This window comes from Balaenoptera musculus, chromosome 14, assembly GCF_009873245.2.
Source record: "Balaenoptera musculus isolate JJ_BM4_2016_0621 chromosome 14, mBalMus1.pri.v3, whole genome shotgun sequence".
NCBI classification, from domain to species: domain Eukaryota; kingdom Metazoa; phylum Chordata; class Mammalia; order Artiodactyla; family Balaenopteridae; genus Balaenoptera; species Balaenoptera musculus.
In genome coordinates, this window is record NC_045798.1 from 40,983,975 (window position 1) to 41,001,469 (window position 17,495).

The 17,495-nt window shown below is 37.0% G+C and overlaps 1 protein-coding gene across 2 annotated transcripts in view; it reads left to right on the plus strand.

The window, feature by feature from the left end:
• The window catches only part of TTC39C (tetratricopeptide repeat domain 39C), a 110,665-nt gene that overhangs the window by 42,162 nt on the left and 51,008 nt on the right, over positions 1 to 17,495 (plus strand). For both annotated transcript variants that reach the window (XM_036823561.1, XM_036823563.1), the window contains exons 2-4: positions 11,233 to 11,281; positions 12,644 to 12,772; positions 15,133 to 15,247. In XM_036823561.1, coding sequence (XP_036679456.1) covers positions 11,233 to 11,281; positions 12,644 to 12,772; positions 15,133 to 15,247 — 293 coding nt within the window. The remainder of the gene's footprint in view (positions 1 to 11,232; positions 11,282 to 12,643; positions 12,773 to 15,132; positions 15,248 to 17,495) is intronic.

Consider the following 17,495-nt stretch of genomic DNA (forward strand, 5'->3'; position numbering starts at 1 on the left):
CGTGTTTTCATTGTCATTTTTCTCTAGGTATTTTTTGATTTCCTCTTCGATTTCTTCAGTGATCTCTTGGTTATTTAGTAACGTATTGTTTAGCCTCCATGTGTTTGTCTTTTTTACGTTTTTTTCCCTGTAATTCATTTCTAATCTCATAGCGTTGTGGTCAGAAAAGATGCTTGATATGATTTCAATTTTCTTAAATTTACTGAGGCTTGATTTGTGACCCAAGATGTGATCTATCCTGGAGAATGTTCCATGCGCACTTGAGAAGAACGTGTAATCTGCTGTTTTTGGATGGAATGTCCTATATATATCAATTAAATCTATCTGGTCTATTGTGTCATTTAAAGCTTCTGTTTCCTTATTTATTTTCATTTTGGATGATCTGTCCATTGGTGTAAGTGAGGTGTTAAAGTCCCCCACTATTATTGTGTTACTGTCGATTTCTTCTTTTATAGCTGTTAGCAGTTGCCTTATGTATTGAGGTGCTCCTATGTTGGGTGCATATATATTTATAATTGTTATATCTTCTCCTTGGATTGATCCCTTGATCATTATGTAGTGTCCTTCATTGTCTCTTGTAACATTCTTTATTTTAAAGTCTATTTTATCTGATATGAGTATAGCTACTCCAGCTTTCTTTTGATTTCCATTTGCATGGAATATCTTTTTCCATCCCCTCACTTTCAGTCTGTATGTGTCCCTAGGTCTAAAGTGGGTCTCTTGTAGACAGCATATATATGGGTCTTGTTTTTGTATCCATTCAGCCAGTCTATGTCTTTTGGTTGGGGCATTTAATCCATTCACGTTTAAGGTAATTATCAATATGTATGTTCCTATGACCATTTTCTTAATTGTTTTGGGTTTGTTTTTGTAGGTCCTTTTCTTCTCTTGTGTTTCCCACTTAGAGAAGTTCCTTTAGCATTTGTTGTAGAGCTGGTTTGGTGGTGCTGAATTCTCTTAGCTTTTGCTTGTCTGTAAAGCTTTTGATTTCTCCATCAAATCTAAATGAGATCCTTGCCGGGTAGAGTAATCTTGGTTGTAGGTTCTTCCCTTTCATCACTTTAAGTATATCATGCCACTCCCTTCTGGCTTGCAGAGTTTCTGCTGAGAAATCAGCTGTTAACCTTATGGGAGTTCCCTTGTATGTTATTTGTCGTTTTTCCCTTGCTGCTTTCAATAATTTTTCTTTGTCTTTAATTTTTGCCACTTTGATTACTATGTGTCTCGGCGTGTTTCTCCTTGGGTTTATTCTGTATGGGACTCTCTGCGCTTCCTGGACTTGGGTGGCTATTTCCTTTCCCATGTTAGGGAAGTTTTCGACTATAATCTCTTCAAATATTTTCTCTGGTCCTTTCTCTCTCCTCCTTCTGGGACCCCTATAATGCGAATGTTGTTGCGTTTAATGTTGTCCCAGAGGTCTCTTAGGCTGTCTTCATTTCTTTTCATTCTTTTTTCTTTAGTCTGTTCCGCAGCAGTGAATTCCACCATTCTGTCTTCCAGGTCACTTATCCGTTCTTCTGCCTCAGTTATTCTGCTATTGATTCCTTCTAGTGTAGTTTTCATTTCAGTTATTGTATTGGTCATCTCTGTTTGTTTGTTCTTTAATTCTTCTAGGTCTTTGTTAATCATTTCTTGCATCTTCTCAATCTTTGCCTCCATTCTTATTCCGAGGTCCTGGATCATCTTCACTGTCATTATTCTGAATTCTTTTTCTGGAAGGTTGCCTATCTCCACTTCATTTAGTTGTTTGTCTGGGGTTTTTTCTTGTTCCTTCATCTGGTACATAGCCCTCTGCCTTTTCATCTTGTCTAGCTTTGTGTGTGGTTCTTTTTGATGTCCTACTGGCTTCCTCTCTTTTTTTTTTTTTTTTATAAATTTATTTATTTATTTTTATATTTATGGCTGTGTTGGGTCTTCGTTTCTGTGCCAGGGCTTTCTCCATTTGCGGCAAGCGGGGGCCACTCTTCATCGCGGTGCGCGGGCCTTTCACTATCGCGGCCTCTCTTGTTGCGGAGCACAGGCTCCAGACGCGCAGGCTCAGCAATTGTGGCTCACGGGCCTAGTCGCTCTGCGGCATGTGGGATCTTCCCAGACCAGGGCTCGAACCCGTGTCCCCTGCGTTGGCAGGGGATTTCTCAACCACTGCGCCACCTGGGAAGCCCTGGCTTCCTCTCTTTTATTTTGAAAGGGATGCATTTAAAATCTTATTTACAAGGCTTATATAGGTAATATAAAAAGCAATGCCCAAATCATTTGCATTTGTTTTTGGAAAATCAGACTGTTTGGGGAGTAACCTCATATATTAAGTGTCTTTCTCTCCTTCTTTTGGGGCATTTCTCTATCAGCCTTTTGTTAATGGTGCTCTGAGCCACAGCGGGACACAGCTAGTCGCTAAGTGAATAGCTCACTGCCACGTAAGCAGGCTTTGACTATTTTGTTATAGAGTCGCCCCATTATTCTGTTTGATTGGCTGGATGATATATTCTGTTGAGAAATTGTATCAAAGAAACAACTGAATCACAGGGAGTATTTAGAACAAGTAAATTGACTTAAATGATGCACTTTCCTCTCTAAAAGATTAAATGTAGAGAGAATGTCTATGGTGACATTATTGAGGCAGAGATGATGATTAGTAGTGCAGCTTCAGTCGTGACTTTATTCCGCCGTGTACACACATTTATCATTGACAAAATCACCTTTAATCTTATTACCCCTCACAACAAATACTCATTTTTTTATTGTCTATACATATTGGAACAGAGTGTACACACAGCTTTTGTTTTCATATTAAATTCTGTCAGGGATTTTTCTAGGTTGTAATATTCCACCTGTTTTTTTTATGAGTCATTTTTTTCTATTGTAGACTTCTTTCCATTTTCAAAAAATTTTCAATTGTAAAATATACATAACAAAGTTTACTATCTTAGCCATTGTTAGGAGCACAGTTGAGTGTGTAGTACATTCACAGTTGGTGTGCATCCCATACCTCTTTGCAGCTTGCAGAACTGAAACTTTATACCCCTTAAACAACAGCTCATTCTCTCCTCCCCTGCAGACCCTGGCAGCCACCCTACATCCTGTCTGTAAATTCGATTGCTCTAGGTACCTTCTGTGGAATCATACAGTACTTTTCGTTTTGTAAGTGGCTTATTTCGCTTAGCATAATGTCCTCAAGGTTCATTCATGTTGCAGCATGTGTCAGAATTTCCTTCCTTTTTAAGGCCGAATAATATTTCATTGTATATATACACCACGTTTTGTTTATCCGTTTATCCATCGTTGGACACTCGGGTTGCTTCCACCTTTTGGTTATTATGAATAATGCTGCTAGAATATGGGTGTACAAAAATCTGTTTGAGTTTCTCGTTTCAGTTCTTTTGGGTATATACCCATAAGTGGAGTTACTGGGTCATGTGGTAATTCTATTTCTAATTTTTTGGTGGAGCCATTATACTGATTTCCATAGTGGCTGCATCATTTTACATTCCCACTAACAGTGCACAGTGATTCTAATGTCTCCATATCCTTGCCAACACCTGTGTATTTTCTGCTATTTTGATAGTATCCATTCTAATGGGTGTGATGTGGTATCTCGTGGCTTTGGCATTTCCCTAATGATTAGTGATGTTAAGCATCTTTTCATGTGCTTATTGGCTCTTGTATATCATCTTTGGAGAAATATCTGTTCATGTCCTTTACCCACTTTTTAATCGGGTTGTTTGCTTTTTTTGTTGAGTTGTAGGAGTTCTTTATATAATCTGGACATTAACTCTTTTTTCAGGTGTGATTTGCAAATATTTTCTGCCATTCCATAGGTTGCCTTTTCACTTTGTTGATTATGTCTCTTGCACAGAAATGTTTTATTTTAATGTAGTCCAACTTACCTACTTCTACTTTTGTTGCCTGTGCTTTGGTGTCATAGCAAAGAAATCATTGCCAAATCCAATGTCATGAAGCTTTTCCTCTATGTAGACAGTTGTTTTTTTTAAACCCAGGTTTTCCTTATTCTGGATAATGGTGCAATGAATGGCTTCATGGACTTAGCTTTTTTCTTCTGTTGACATTATTTTACTTTACTTTTAGAAAGAAAAGTGAAATACTGAATCAGTTTAGTCTCCTTAAAGCCCATTTTTGGAAATATCAGACAGAGCAGAGGATATCACTTGTCCTGTTAGCAAAAGTTGTTTCTGAAGGAATGGTGTGAGGCTTCTGGAGAAGCATTTAATGGTGCCTTGATTGGTGATTGTACGAAGTTGACCCCCGTGATCCTCTGGGACCGTGATTTTTAAAACAGCATGGGTCACAGAAAAGGCACAGGCCTTTTAAGAGCAGTCAGCGTAGGGGGTGTGAATTTAGGTGACTGTTTCTTCAGTCCTCAGGTTTGAGGTCTCAGGGCTGCAATGAGATGAGGTGACTACCATGGACTGATTAGGGTCACATGGCCCCGGATTTCCTTGGTAATATATGAAGTCCAGCCTCCCCACACATTTGAAGGGGAGAAAAGTCAACATTATATGAATATAGAACATTTTCAGAAAAATGGAAAATGCCACTATGTTTGGGGGATAAAATTACATTTGAAGAAACATATTTGGTTAGGGACTGTCTTCTTGTAATTATGCCCATTTATTTAATGGAAAAATATTCCTTTGAGAATCAAATGTGTACATTCCCTCCCACAGTGTTTTAAGAAACAAAATCTTCATCAGTCCAATTTTTAATCTGCTGGAGAAGCTTTGTTTTTTAAAATTTCCATGGCAATGTTCATAAATTTAGAAAAAGACCATCCGTTGCTTCTTTGTATTTTCAAATTTTCCTACCTTTGGGAGAGTCTTCATACAGAGAGAAAATTTTAAGCCATTTCATTACTGGTGGTTCATTTTCAAAAAGCAGACTATGGCAGTGACCATTAAAGTCCTTCTCATCAAAGGATTTCAAAAGACATCACCTTTGGGGAGCATTTTTATGTTTGTTTTTTAACTTTTTATTTTGAACAATAGCCTACATCTTCCGAAGTATATAAAATAGTTTAGTCAATTGCCATGTTCCAGTCAGCCAGCCTTAATCATTATCAAGTCATGGGAAATCATGTTTTATCTATACTTCTGGTCACTTTTAATTCTCCTATCTCGAATTATTTTTGAAACAAAGCTCAGTCATCATTTTATCTATAAATGCTACCATATACATCTCTAAAAAAAATAGTCCTTAAAATGTAGTATAATACCACTTCTATACCTAAAAAATTAATACTAATTCACTAATATAATCAAATACCCATCAATGATCATTTATCTGATTTAATTTTTCTTTTTAATTTTTTCTTTTTCATAAGGAAAAACTTTCCATATAAGAATGTATACATATGTAAATATCACAGTGTAACTACTTACATCCAGATAAAGGATATTTCCAACATTCCAGCATCCTTCCTTGGGCTCCCAGTATCCCCCCAATGGTACCAGTGTTCTGAACTCTGTCATCATTAGAGGTCAGAATAGTGGTTTTGAGCTTCATATAAATGGAATCATTCAGTATATACTCTCTTGTGTCTGGCTTCCTTCACTCAACATTACATCTATGAGATTAATTCATGTTTTTGCATTTAGCAGTAGTTCTTTTTCATAGCTATGAACTATTCCACTGAATGAATATGCTGCAATTATTTGATCTGTTCTCCTGTTGATGGACATTTGAATTGTTTCCAGTTTGAGGCTACTAAGGATAAGACTATTAAAAACCATGCATGTCTTTTAGGGGCATAATAATTCAATTCTGTTGTACATATGTACTTAGGAGTGAAGTTACTAAATCGTCGATAAGCATGTGCTCAGTAGATCAGGCATGTGGGTGAGTTTTAGTAGAGCAGGCTCACAGCCTTAATAGATAATGCTAAGCAGCGTTTGAGACTCCAGTTACTCCACATCCTCGTTACCACTTGGTATTATCAATCCTTATAACTATGGCCAGTCTGATAAGCATATAGTGGTATCTCATTTTGGTTTTAGTTTGTATTACCCTGATAATGAGTGCTTTTCAGCACTTCTTAATATGCTTATTAACTTTTGGATATCCTCTCTTGTGAAGTGCCTATTAAGACTGCCCTTTTTTTTTTTTTTTTTACTGGGTTGCCAGTCATTTTGTACTGATTTATGGGTGTTCTTTATGTATGTATTCTCAAGATGAGCTCTTTGTTTGATATGTGTATTTGCCTTTTTCAGTCTCTTATGAGTGACCAGAAATGCTTAATTTTAATTGTGTTGATATTGGGTAATGTAGGTCTCCAGCTTTGTTGATCTTCTTTAAACTTGATTTGGCCATTCTAAGTATTTTGCTTTTCCATGTAGATTTTAGAATCAACCTGTCAACACACACACACACACACACACACACACACACACACACACACACACACACACACACGGATTTTGCTTGAGACAGCTTTGTTGGTCTTCTTTAAATTTGATTTGGCCTTTCTAAGTATTTTGCTTTTCCATGTAGATTTTAGAATCAACCTTTCGAAACACACACGCGCACGCACGCATGCACACACACACACACACACACACACCCCGGGATTTTGCTTGAGATTGCATTGGAGCTACAGTTCAGTTTAAGAGAAGATAATATCTCAGCAGTAATGAGTCTTCCAATCCATAAGAATTGTATATCTCGTTATTTAGGCTACTGGTTCACAACCAGGGTTGATTTTGCCCCAGTAGGATGTTTGGCAGTGTCTAGAGACATTTTGGTTGTCACACCTTGGGGGGTGGGGGGACGGAGGCAGTGGCTTGTGCTCCTGTCATCGTGTAGGTAGAGGACAGAGATGCTACTCAACATCCTACAGTGCACAGTGCAGCCCGCCCCCCGCACCCAACAAAATTATCTGGCCCCAAATGTTAAGAATGCCACTGTTGCAAAAGGCTGTTTTAGAGTTTTCATTTTCCTTAGCAATGTCTTGAGTTTTCAGTGAAGCAGTGTTGCACATTTTTGTTAGAGTTATCCTTAGCTATTAATATTTTCATGCTATTGTGAATGATAATTTTTTAAGTTTCATTTTCTAATTGTTGCTAGTGTATGTGTATATATGTGTTTATGTATATGTGTGTGGATACATGCAGTGTATTTGTTGTTTTATGTCTCTTATGTCCCAGTTGTTTTATATTTTACAAGCTCCCTTTCAGTCTCTTTTTTCACCCTTACATTTTTTTTATTGTTGTTGAAGAAACTAGCATCTTTGTCCTGTAGAATCTCCCACAGCTTGGATTTTGCTGATGGTATCGGTTTAATATTGTCCCCTGTCTTTATGATCACTGTCTGTATCCATTAATTGATTAGGAGCAGCTACAAAACGAGAGACTCTGATTCTATCATTTGCTTTTCATTTATTAGCCCAGGACATTTTTGTAAAGGGCCCACCCCACATCTGATTGGTTACTCTGAGTTTATAGAGAAAAGGTGTGGTAAATGCTATTCTTTCCCCTTTTTAACAGTTTTCAAAATAATGAATTGGTTCTCTAGGATCCTCCATAGGCAACCAGTGAGTTGTTGAATTGGTTCTCTAGGATCCTCCATAGGCAACCAGTGAGTTGTTGAGTTGTTTTTTAACTAAAAATTATCATTATGAATTTATGGTTTTAAATTACTTGATATTTCAAACCATTGCTGTTTTTACCGCATTGGTGATCAAATTGTTAACATCTTTGGCTTGAACCTCTTCAAGAGCCTAATGTAGTTTTTAAACTTCCTTGCTTTCTGTTATAACACAATATTCAAGGCTGTTGAACATTTCTTGCCCCTGAGCTTGAGTCAGCCATCTCTTTGTGGATCTTTTACTTAATGTATTTAGAGAGGGTGCCGGACCATGCTGAATACTACTGGGTGGTCATTGTTTCTAGGCTTTGAATTAACTTTATCCTTTTTCCTGTGCACAAAATCCTTGGTTTCAAAAAACACCAACGTACTTATGCATTGTTTTATCACAAACTACATACCCAACAGCTGTAGAATAATGGTACCAACTTGACTGGTAAAAATATGATTACTGAAAACAAAAGCTTTTTTTGCAATCTTCTGGGGTCTGTTTTTAAGGGTATTTCATAATAGGGATGTGCTGTCAGATTACTGTATTTTAAAGTCGTTTGGAATACTTCTACTCTGTGTGGTTATTTTACCAATTGGGTTTGCATTTAGGTACATTTAATTCACTTTACATTTGAATTTTTAGGGATTGCATTATTAAAATTTGATATTATGACATATACAATATTTACATGGTTCCAAAGTCAAATCTACAAAACAAGAGGTATATACAAAGAAGGTTCGTTTCTATCCTTGTTTCTTCTTCCCTATCCCTCCCTCGCTTTGTCAGTATCCATTAAAAAACATGTTTATGGGTTAACTTACCATTATTTTTTTTTCAATATTGCACGTATATATATGGATTTAGATCCTCCCTTCTTTTAAATAAGTGAGGTTTTCACGAGGTGGTCTATTTCACTTGCCCCCCACCTCCTTTATGTAACTTCTGGTATTTAGAAAGGTTTGTCTTTTGGTTTTAATGCTTTACCTTTATACTCAACCTTTACCTGATACCTCGCTCCCCACCTCCACCCTTGTGCTGGTCATTGGTTCCCAGTGTGAGCCTCTTCCTTCTCCGCCCCCCCGCATCGGTGTTGAAGTAATGATCCCCCCAGCATCAGTGTTGAAGTAATGATCCTTGTACTCTTTGGAAACCTTCCCAAATCTCCAAATTGAATACGTTTTATGTAGAAACACATGTGTGGGCCACAATTGATTTAGAGGAGATAAGTTAATGTAGGATCACCTGGGTCATGTTGAGTTAAAAAAATAAAATAAAATCAGGTGAAGGAAACAAGTGAACCTTGTTAGATGAAGCTCTTACAGCACCAGGTAACGTTGCAGCACGAGGAGTTCTGCTTCTCCGTCAGTTCATTATCGAGTGGCTAACGCACCCAGGTGCCCTGGGGTTTATGGAGACAGTACCTCAAGGAGGGAAAAATGTTTCTCTGGGGCCGATTTGTCACTTAAATGAGAAGATGGTATGTGAAGTACTAAGGGCTAGGCTAGGGCACCATGAATCATTAATAGCCTGGGCTCTCAGAAACCTAATTTTAGTCCAGAACAAGAAGCAAATGTAGCAGCACTAGGCCCTCGATTCAGCGTCTTTTCATTTCTCAAATGGCTAATGGCTAAGCGGGTGAAGACGGGGAAGCTGGGCTGCTCAGCTCTCGATTGAAACGTTCCTGAAAGGCAGAGCTCTTTCATTCCTTCACTGATTCATGTTTGTTGGATGCCTGCTGTGTGTAAGGCATAATGGTGAGGGAGAAGAGGCAGAAGAGAGCATTCTAGAGGGGACCCTCATACACAAACCAGGTTATAATGTAGCGGGTGGAAGCCTGTAATGGCACGTCCGGGGAGAGCCCCGGAGTGGAGAACTGACGTCTGATCAGGTGCAGAGTTGGGAGGATGGAGCCTGGGCCGCGTGCTTGGGGAGGTGCTGCTGGAGCTGGTTCGTGGGTGTGAGCGCTGGTGCGGGATTCTTCACCCGTCACGACACCTTCCTAATTCTTGGAGGTTTAATACCCTATGCAGTGGGGGTAAACAAGCTCTTCTTCACTGTAGAATTTGAGTAGGTACCAAGCAGATGGAAAAAAATTGTAGCAGAGGGTTAACATTCCAAATCATTTGAGTTCCTGATCCCCGCCCCTGCCCCCAGCATAACCCCCACCATCCAAGAGGAAAACGGATGTGCATCCCACTTGACCCTGCAGTGCTACCTCTAGTAGTTTATCCCAAGAATACATTTGGACTCCCTGCAGATTACATGTACAAAGATGTTCCTCTGAGCGTGTGGTATATGTGTGTACGTACGTATGCATATATCCATCTAAATGTGCACACTCTTCTTCCCATACACACATCCACCAAATACACACATGGTCACCTTGGACTTAAACTAAATCTCCAGTAGGGGATTGACTAAATACATTGTTCTTGGCTTTTTTTTTTTTTTATAATGACCATATATTATTTACATAATAACGAAAGCAGTACAATTATTTTTAAGAAGGCAGTTACAACTTGCTTTCTCCTTTAGCGCCATCCACAGAGATTTGGAATTTTGTACTGGTTGTGAATTTGAAGCAGAATGTTTATATTTTCATATTCTTTGAATTAGTATTAGTTTGACTTGGCTTCATATTTTTGGTTTACATATAAAATTGGATAATGACTGTGTATTACAGCAGGGTGATGACTGACTCTAGGGAGGTATTCTTAAAGTTCTCTGGATGGGATAAGTGAGTTTGCCAGGTCTGGCTTAGTGGTAAAACCCTTTGATCTACTCTGAAAATAATACTTAATTTATGTGTGGAAAGTTTTTAACACGTTTTGCATTTTAAAAATGAATATTAATATCATGATGTCACTTGTATGTGGAATCTAAAAAACGATACAAATGAACTTATTTGCAAAAGAGAAATACTCACAAACATAGAAAACAAATTTATGGCTACCAAATGGGGAAGGGGGGGAGGGATAAATGAGGAATTTGTGATTAACAGATACATACTACTACATATAAAATAGATAACAAGGACTTGTATAGCACAGGGAACTATATTCAATATCTTGTAATAACCTATACTGGAAAAGAATCTGAAAAAGAATATACGTAGAAGTGAATCACTTTGCTGTACACCTGAAACATTGTAAATCAACTATACTTCAATTTTTAAAATTTATAAAAATTAAAAAAAAATGAATATTGGACTTCCCTGGCGGTCCAGTGGTTAAGACTCTGCGCTTCCACTGCCCGGGCTGTGGGTTCAATCCCTGGTTGGGGAACTAAGATCCCACATGTGGCACAGCCAAAAATAATAAATAAAATTTAAAAAAAATGAATATTAATCATCTTCCTTTAGCCACGTGTTTTCAGATGTTGGATTGGTTTACTAAAGCAATGTCAATTATAATGTGACTTTCTTGTTCTCCTTGCTTTGAAGAATCAGGTGCGGGGGAGATTCTATCCTGGTGGACAGACCTGTGAACTTCTTGCCTCTTTTACTTTTTTCTTAGGGTAATTTAATTGGCTTGAAGACCTTAACGACTTCTGTCCAATTTTTGGGAATATATAGTGATCCTGATATATCAAATGTTTTAAAAATAAAATTTCACAATAAAAATAATTTTATTTTGTTTTCTTAACAGAAATCGTAGCCCATTAATGAGTTTTGGAGCCAGCTTTGTCAGTTTCTTGGTAAGTTGATGTGGGAAGAGGTTTTGGTGGGAGGGAAACAAATATGTATGTCTTTTAGGGGTTACCTGCTGTACAGATACACTATTGTAGAAGATCTTTTACAGTTTAAGACTGGAATAAAATTTTTGCCTATTAACCAACACTTATGAGATACCCTTCCCTAATTTTAAAGATTAAATGCTTATATCTTCTAGAGCATTATATTTTTTCCAACCAAAATCCTTTTTAAAATAAAAATATAATTGAAAGACCTTTCCAAAAATTAAAACTGCATTAGAGTTGAAAAGAAAAAAAAAGTCAGACTTTGGATAATAAAGGTTTGCTTTAAAATTATTGAATAAATGTGGACTGGAAGACAAGTTAAATTAGCAGATTTAAAGTTTATCGGTTACTTTTGCATTTTTGAATATTAATATTTAGGAATTGAGAGAATGGGTTGCAGTTAGGTTTTAAAATAAATTGGGCAATGTAGAAAATTGGATGCTTTTAATTAGGTCCTTCCAAGAACCTGGTGTCCTGTCTCTGCCCTTGTAGCCCGTTCATCTCAGAAACCTCAGTTCTTCTGGGAGAAAGTAGCAGGTTTTCAGCAGAGAAGGGATCATTTTTTTTTTTTTTTAACATCTTTATTGGAGTATAATTGCTTTACAGTGGTGTGTTAGTTTCTGCTTTATAACAAAGTGAATCAGCTGTACGTATACATATATCCCCTCCCTCTTTCATCTCCCTCCCACCCTCCCTATCCCACCCCTCTAGGTGGTCACAAAGCAAGGGATCATTTCTACCAGTCAAATGTGACCTGAAAAAATCTACCAGGATCAGGTGCTTGGAAACAAGCTGTCAGTGGAATTTTTCACTGGGGACAATAAAAAATGGGTTCCTTACAAGTGAGCCCATTGGAATTGCTGTCCCTGAAAAGATTGATAATTTTCAAAGTAGTACCTACTAGCTGATGTTTCATTAGCATTTTGTGCTGTCCTTGATGAACCCAGGGATCCATGCGTGGGTAGAAAGTGCTTTTAGTGAGGCTGTGTTCTAAAAACTGAATTAAGTGGACCAGTCAGAAATTGTATAATTTTTTTTGTTACTGTGTTTAATAACAAGAAAATGTAGAACAGTAATTGCAAGGACATTTGTTACCATACATTTTTTCATGCTGGTGTAATAGAGGTATGTTCTTATTTCATATTGAGATTATAGGTTTTTTTTTTTAATGAATAGGGTATACTGTAACATTCTGATTCTTTTACTGGCAATAAATCATTTAGATGGTTTTTCCCCCTAGTTTGGAGTTGTGTTGTAATAAATTGGCCTAAATTTTCAGACACTTACTGATTCATTCTTTCCTTATTTCTTTATTGGAAGAATGCCATGATGACATTTGAGGAAGAAAAAATGCAGTTGGCATGTGATGACTTAAAAACCACAGAAAAGCTGTGTGAAAGTGAAGAGATTGGAGTAATTGAAACAATCAAGAATAAAATTAAGAAGAATGTAAGTACTATGTCTTTAAGTTATGAACTATGTGCTGCTTACTTAGAACATTGTTTATTTACTTGGTTTTTGGTGTTTAGAACATGGCTAAAGCACTAAATGTTTCTTACAGCTTTTGATTATGTAAAGCATGTTTCTTAAAGCAATAGAAACCCCTTTAATCATTAGAGCTTTTCAGTGCATGTTCTTTTGGTATCTTAAAATTATCTTCTTCCACAGTGGACCATGCTGCAAGGGCTTTTGTAGGTTTTCATATATGTATTTCAGATATGTTGCATTGGCATAATTCAGGAATTTAGCTGTTACCTCCTTTTAAAGCCCAGGGCTCCCCAGCCTTTGGTTATAAATAAAGTCACAATGATACCATAATCCACTTTTCCTGATTTTTCTTTCACCTTTCAGTGCAAAAGTTCTAGACTTTGAGAGGCATCCTCCTATCTCTGATGTTTCTGGAGCACCCAGGGGAGTCACATGTGTCACTTGTTTAGTTGACAAATCAGTCTGTCGGTTACAGTCAGCAAAAGCCACCTGTCATTTCTGCTCCTATATGTCACTCCAGGTGGCTTCACCTCTGCTCTTGCTTATGGTGTCCGCCATAAGGAAGCCACTGATGGGCCCAGAGTACTGTCTCCTGACACTCCAGAAGAAGAGAACACCACAGTTCTCCTTGATTTCTCGTTTCTCCAAACTGTACATCAGTCAGTGACCAAGTCCTGTTGACTCTTTGTTAAATACGTCCTGAATTCATCTACTTTCCCTGCCAATGCCCTGGGCCAGCCACTATCTCCACTTGCCTAAGACAAACCCTCACTGGCGTTTCTGCCTCCAGTCTCACTGTTCTGTAATTCTTCTCCAAAATACAGTCACTAAGATGTATTATACATCGCTGATGTATAATATAAATATATATTTAATATTATATATTATAAATATAAATATAATATAAATATAAATCAGCAAATTATACATCGCTGATTTCATTTTCAGTGTCCCCGCCCCCTACCACTGCCATTGCACTAAAATCCAAACTCCTTAATGTGGCTCACTTGTCATTGACTTATCCTCTGCCTGGAACATTCATCTGCCTCTTGACCTGGTTTATATCCATTCTTTAGTTCTTCCTAGATGTCATTTTCTCCAGAGACTCTTGTCTGAGCCCCCAAGCCTGTTAGTGTGTCTCCTACAGGTTCCCATAGTTCCTTGTACTTCATCCTTCAGAGCATTTTCTGCATTACGTGGTCGTCAGCGTTCCCTCATTAGACTGTAAGCTAATTTACATGTCTGTGCTCAGTATCTAGTACCAGGCCCAGCACATACGTTAATAATCAACATTTGTAATGGGTCCTTGCTTAAAAAGCATTTTCACCTACAGTATCTCATTAGCCCTTCCAACAGCCTTGCAGAGTAGATGTTACTACAAGCAGAGAAAACAGAAGCATCAATAGATTGACATTTGCTTAAGCAAACAGGGTAATGGGTGCTGGAACTAGATCAGGAACAAGAGTGACCATGGTGAATTCTGCTAATCTAGAAAAAAGAGAAGCCAACCATTTTGTTATGTATATTATGTATACTTTTGTCATATTTGGAAAAATCCTATCATTTCTTATATCACTGTGAAAGCATATGAAAACTAACCTATTTTGTTCAAGTTTAAGAATGCACTGTTCTATTTCAGAGCAAATTTTCTTCGTTTAGCATTCTTTACGATGAAAACCAAAATCTTATTAAAAAGTAGGGTTTTTTGGTTTTACTTTTTCATATTTTATAGAGGTAGTCACCTTTAGAGATTATGACTTAAATTTCAAGTTCAATTTGTGATTCATTCAAAGATAATTTTTAATTCCAGGGTGTTTTCTCCTTAACTAACATGTAATCAGTTTCCAACCCTCACATCTTGGTTGCGTGCACCAAAGGAATGAACCCTAATACTATCGGTCCTTCCTGAAGGCAGATGGCTGCAAAGTGGCATTTCAGGTTGTTTACCTGGGGCAATGTTTTGTTCCTTCAGTGATTTTTTATTTTGGATAAGTAAGAACTTATGTTGTTTTCAGAAAGGTAAAACTCTGAAGTTGTGTGTGGGCTTTCATGTTTCCCATGAACTCAGTTTCTGTCATTTAGAGTATTTGTCTTTGAGTTACAAGCCTCTTCATCAATGTATTGTTAACAAAATAAAGCTGGACTTAATGGGGGAGGATAGAACTACCAGGCTCAGAGTGTAAATTTGGTCTTGGATTTCAGCAACTGCTGTTTCACACTCCCTGCATGAAATTATTTTGCACAATAAAGTAATAGTTGTTTGGAAGGAATATTGTTCTTGGGTGTGATTTATCGGTGTGTACTTTCTTCCCACCAAACAGGTTGATGTCCGAAAATCCACCCCTTCTATGGTTGATCGGCTTCAGAGGCAGATAATCATAGCTGACTGTCAAGTTTACTTGGCTGTGCTCTCATTTGTAAAGCAAGAATTGTCAGGTATGCTGAAGCATTGTTTTTAATGGCTTTTGCTATTCAGTGGACACAATTGGTAATACCTTTTATTAATTAATTAATTAATTTATTTATTTATTAAGAACACCTTGTATTTCAGTCTTTGAAAACATGTGGCATCTCTTTGGGACGTGATCCTGATTTATTACTTGAGAAATTGAAACCACATGTGCTTAATGTGGGTTTAGTAGAGACGTTTTAATTCCAAAATCTGTTTCGTCCTCTTGTATCCAGATAGTCTGTCATACTTAGAGATATTACCAGTGCCTTAGACAGATTGATAGATTGATGGGTTTTTTTTTTCTTCTTTGTGGGAATCAAGTTGTGATAATAACCCTTTAAAGTGAAATATAACCAGTTTAAGTTACTCAGAAAATTGTTATTGAAGGCCTGAGTGCGTACTAGAGACTTCCTAACATACTTGAATGACCTACATTTTAACAACCCTTAATGAGGAATATAAACTGATTTCTTACTTAGTTTGCCCAAGACAAATGTTTTCCAGGATTTTGTAGCTTTAATATCTTGAGTGGCATAGACTGGAATTGAGGTTCTCAGAGCTTGCTGTAAGATTAACTTTGACACTAATTCTTCCTTTAATGTGGTTTTATGTCTCTGATGCTGATGGCAGAAACCTGCCTCTTTGGTAGATAGGATTTACTTGAAAGAGTGAAAATTCAAAAAGGAAATTGACTAAAATTCACAATGAGAAAAGCATTTTCTTCCAAACCTGAGATGAAAAAGGGTATGTTGCCGCTAAGTGATAACATACACTCTTCTTTCTGGATTACCGGCAGCCAATTTTCCTGTCCCTTTTCTTTCTTTCTTGTCTCTCTCTGTCTCCGTCTCATACTTGAGGCTGCTTTGTTTCTTCTCTTTGGCTCAAGTCAGAAGTAGAATTAACTTTTATTGTGACCTCCAAAATGTGGGCTTCCTAGTAATTATCTTCTTTTAAAATGTGTTTTATGGTTGTACTATGGCCTTTTCCTTTTGATCCAGTTTTTTTTTTTTCTCTTTAAGTCTCATCTCAGGACTCTCCCAATAACTATCTTACTTATATGGTTGAGGGCTCAAAGCTCATGTGAATTTTCTATAACACAGTGATGTAAAATCCCCCATTTGGAGTGGCACACTCACGTATATGTAAAAGAGCAACGGGAGGAGCTGGACCTCTTTGGTCAAGACGGGAGCTCTGGTGTTTTCTGTGATCTTGGACTACTTTTTCCTGAGGCTCAAGGACTTTTCTAAGGACCTCATTTTAGCCATTAAGAAAATATCTGTTGAGAGAAAAGGATAAATCAAATGTAGTAAAATGTTTGGGGAATCAGGGTAAAGGATGTCGGGGAAACTTTATATTAATCTGTCCTTCACATGTTCATTCATGGGTCCATTCAACAAATAATGATAGAGCACATACAATGCTAAGCACTGTGTTCCGTGAGCAAATCCAGGCCATGGTCCCTGCCCTCATGAAATTCAGAATCATCAGTTAGTACTATTTATTTTTAAAATTACTCTGATTGTAAAATTACTAAATATTGCTTTAGAAAATTTGGAAAATATAAAATAGTGAAAAAGCAAGTCATTTCTAATCTCACTACTTGGAGAAAATCACTCTTTATTGCAAATGTTCTGTTTTTATCTTTATCTTTCTTTAAAAAATTGAATCTGTGGTGTTTTGTATCCTACTTTTCCCTTTTAGATTATAATTCACATATTTTTCCTATAGCTCAGAGTTTCAAAATATAATTTTAAAAACATTAGTTTATCATGTGAAGATTCCATAATTTATTTAACCAGTTTCTCTTGGACATTCCCATGTTCTTTGCTTTGTTTTTTGTTGTTGTTTTAGTGAAGCTGAACTTAATTTTATATTTTACCCATAAACTGTGTTTCCTTCACAAATTACCTTCGTGACCTTTTCCTATTCTCTTAAAAAGTTGATATTAATCAGCTATTTAATCCTGTTTATCATAGATTTTTTTGTGTTTTGTTTTCTTTATTAATTTTTATTGGAGTATAGTTGCTTTACATATCATAGATTTTTAACAGCACTCTTGGTTCTTCCTGATGCCGTATAATTTATTGAATGTAATATGGATAGTGAAAGGAAATTGACAGACATGAGAACCTCAGGTTCTAATAAACACATGTAGTGGTCATTTGCTTTATGAATAGCTCAGTATTTGTCTCAAACAAACAGACATAACTAAAAATGTGCTTCATTTGCCTT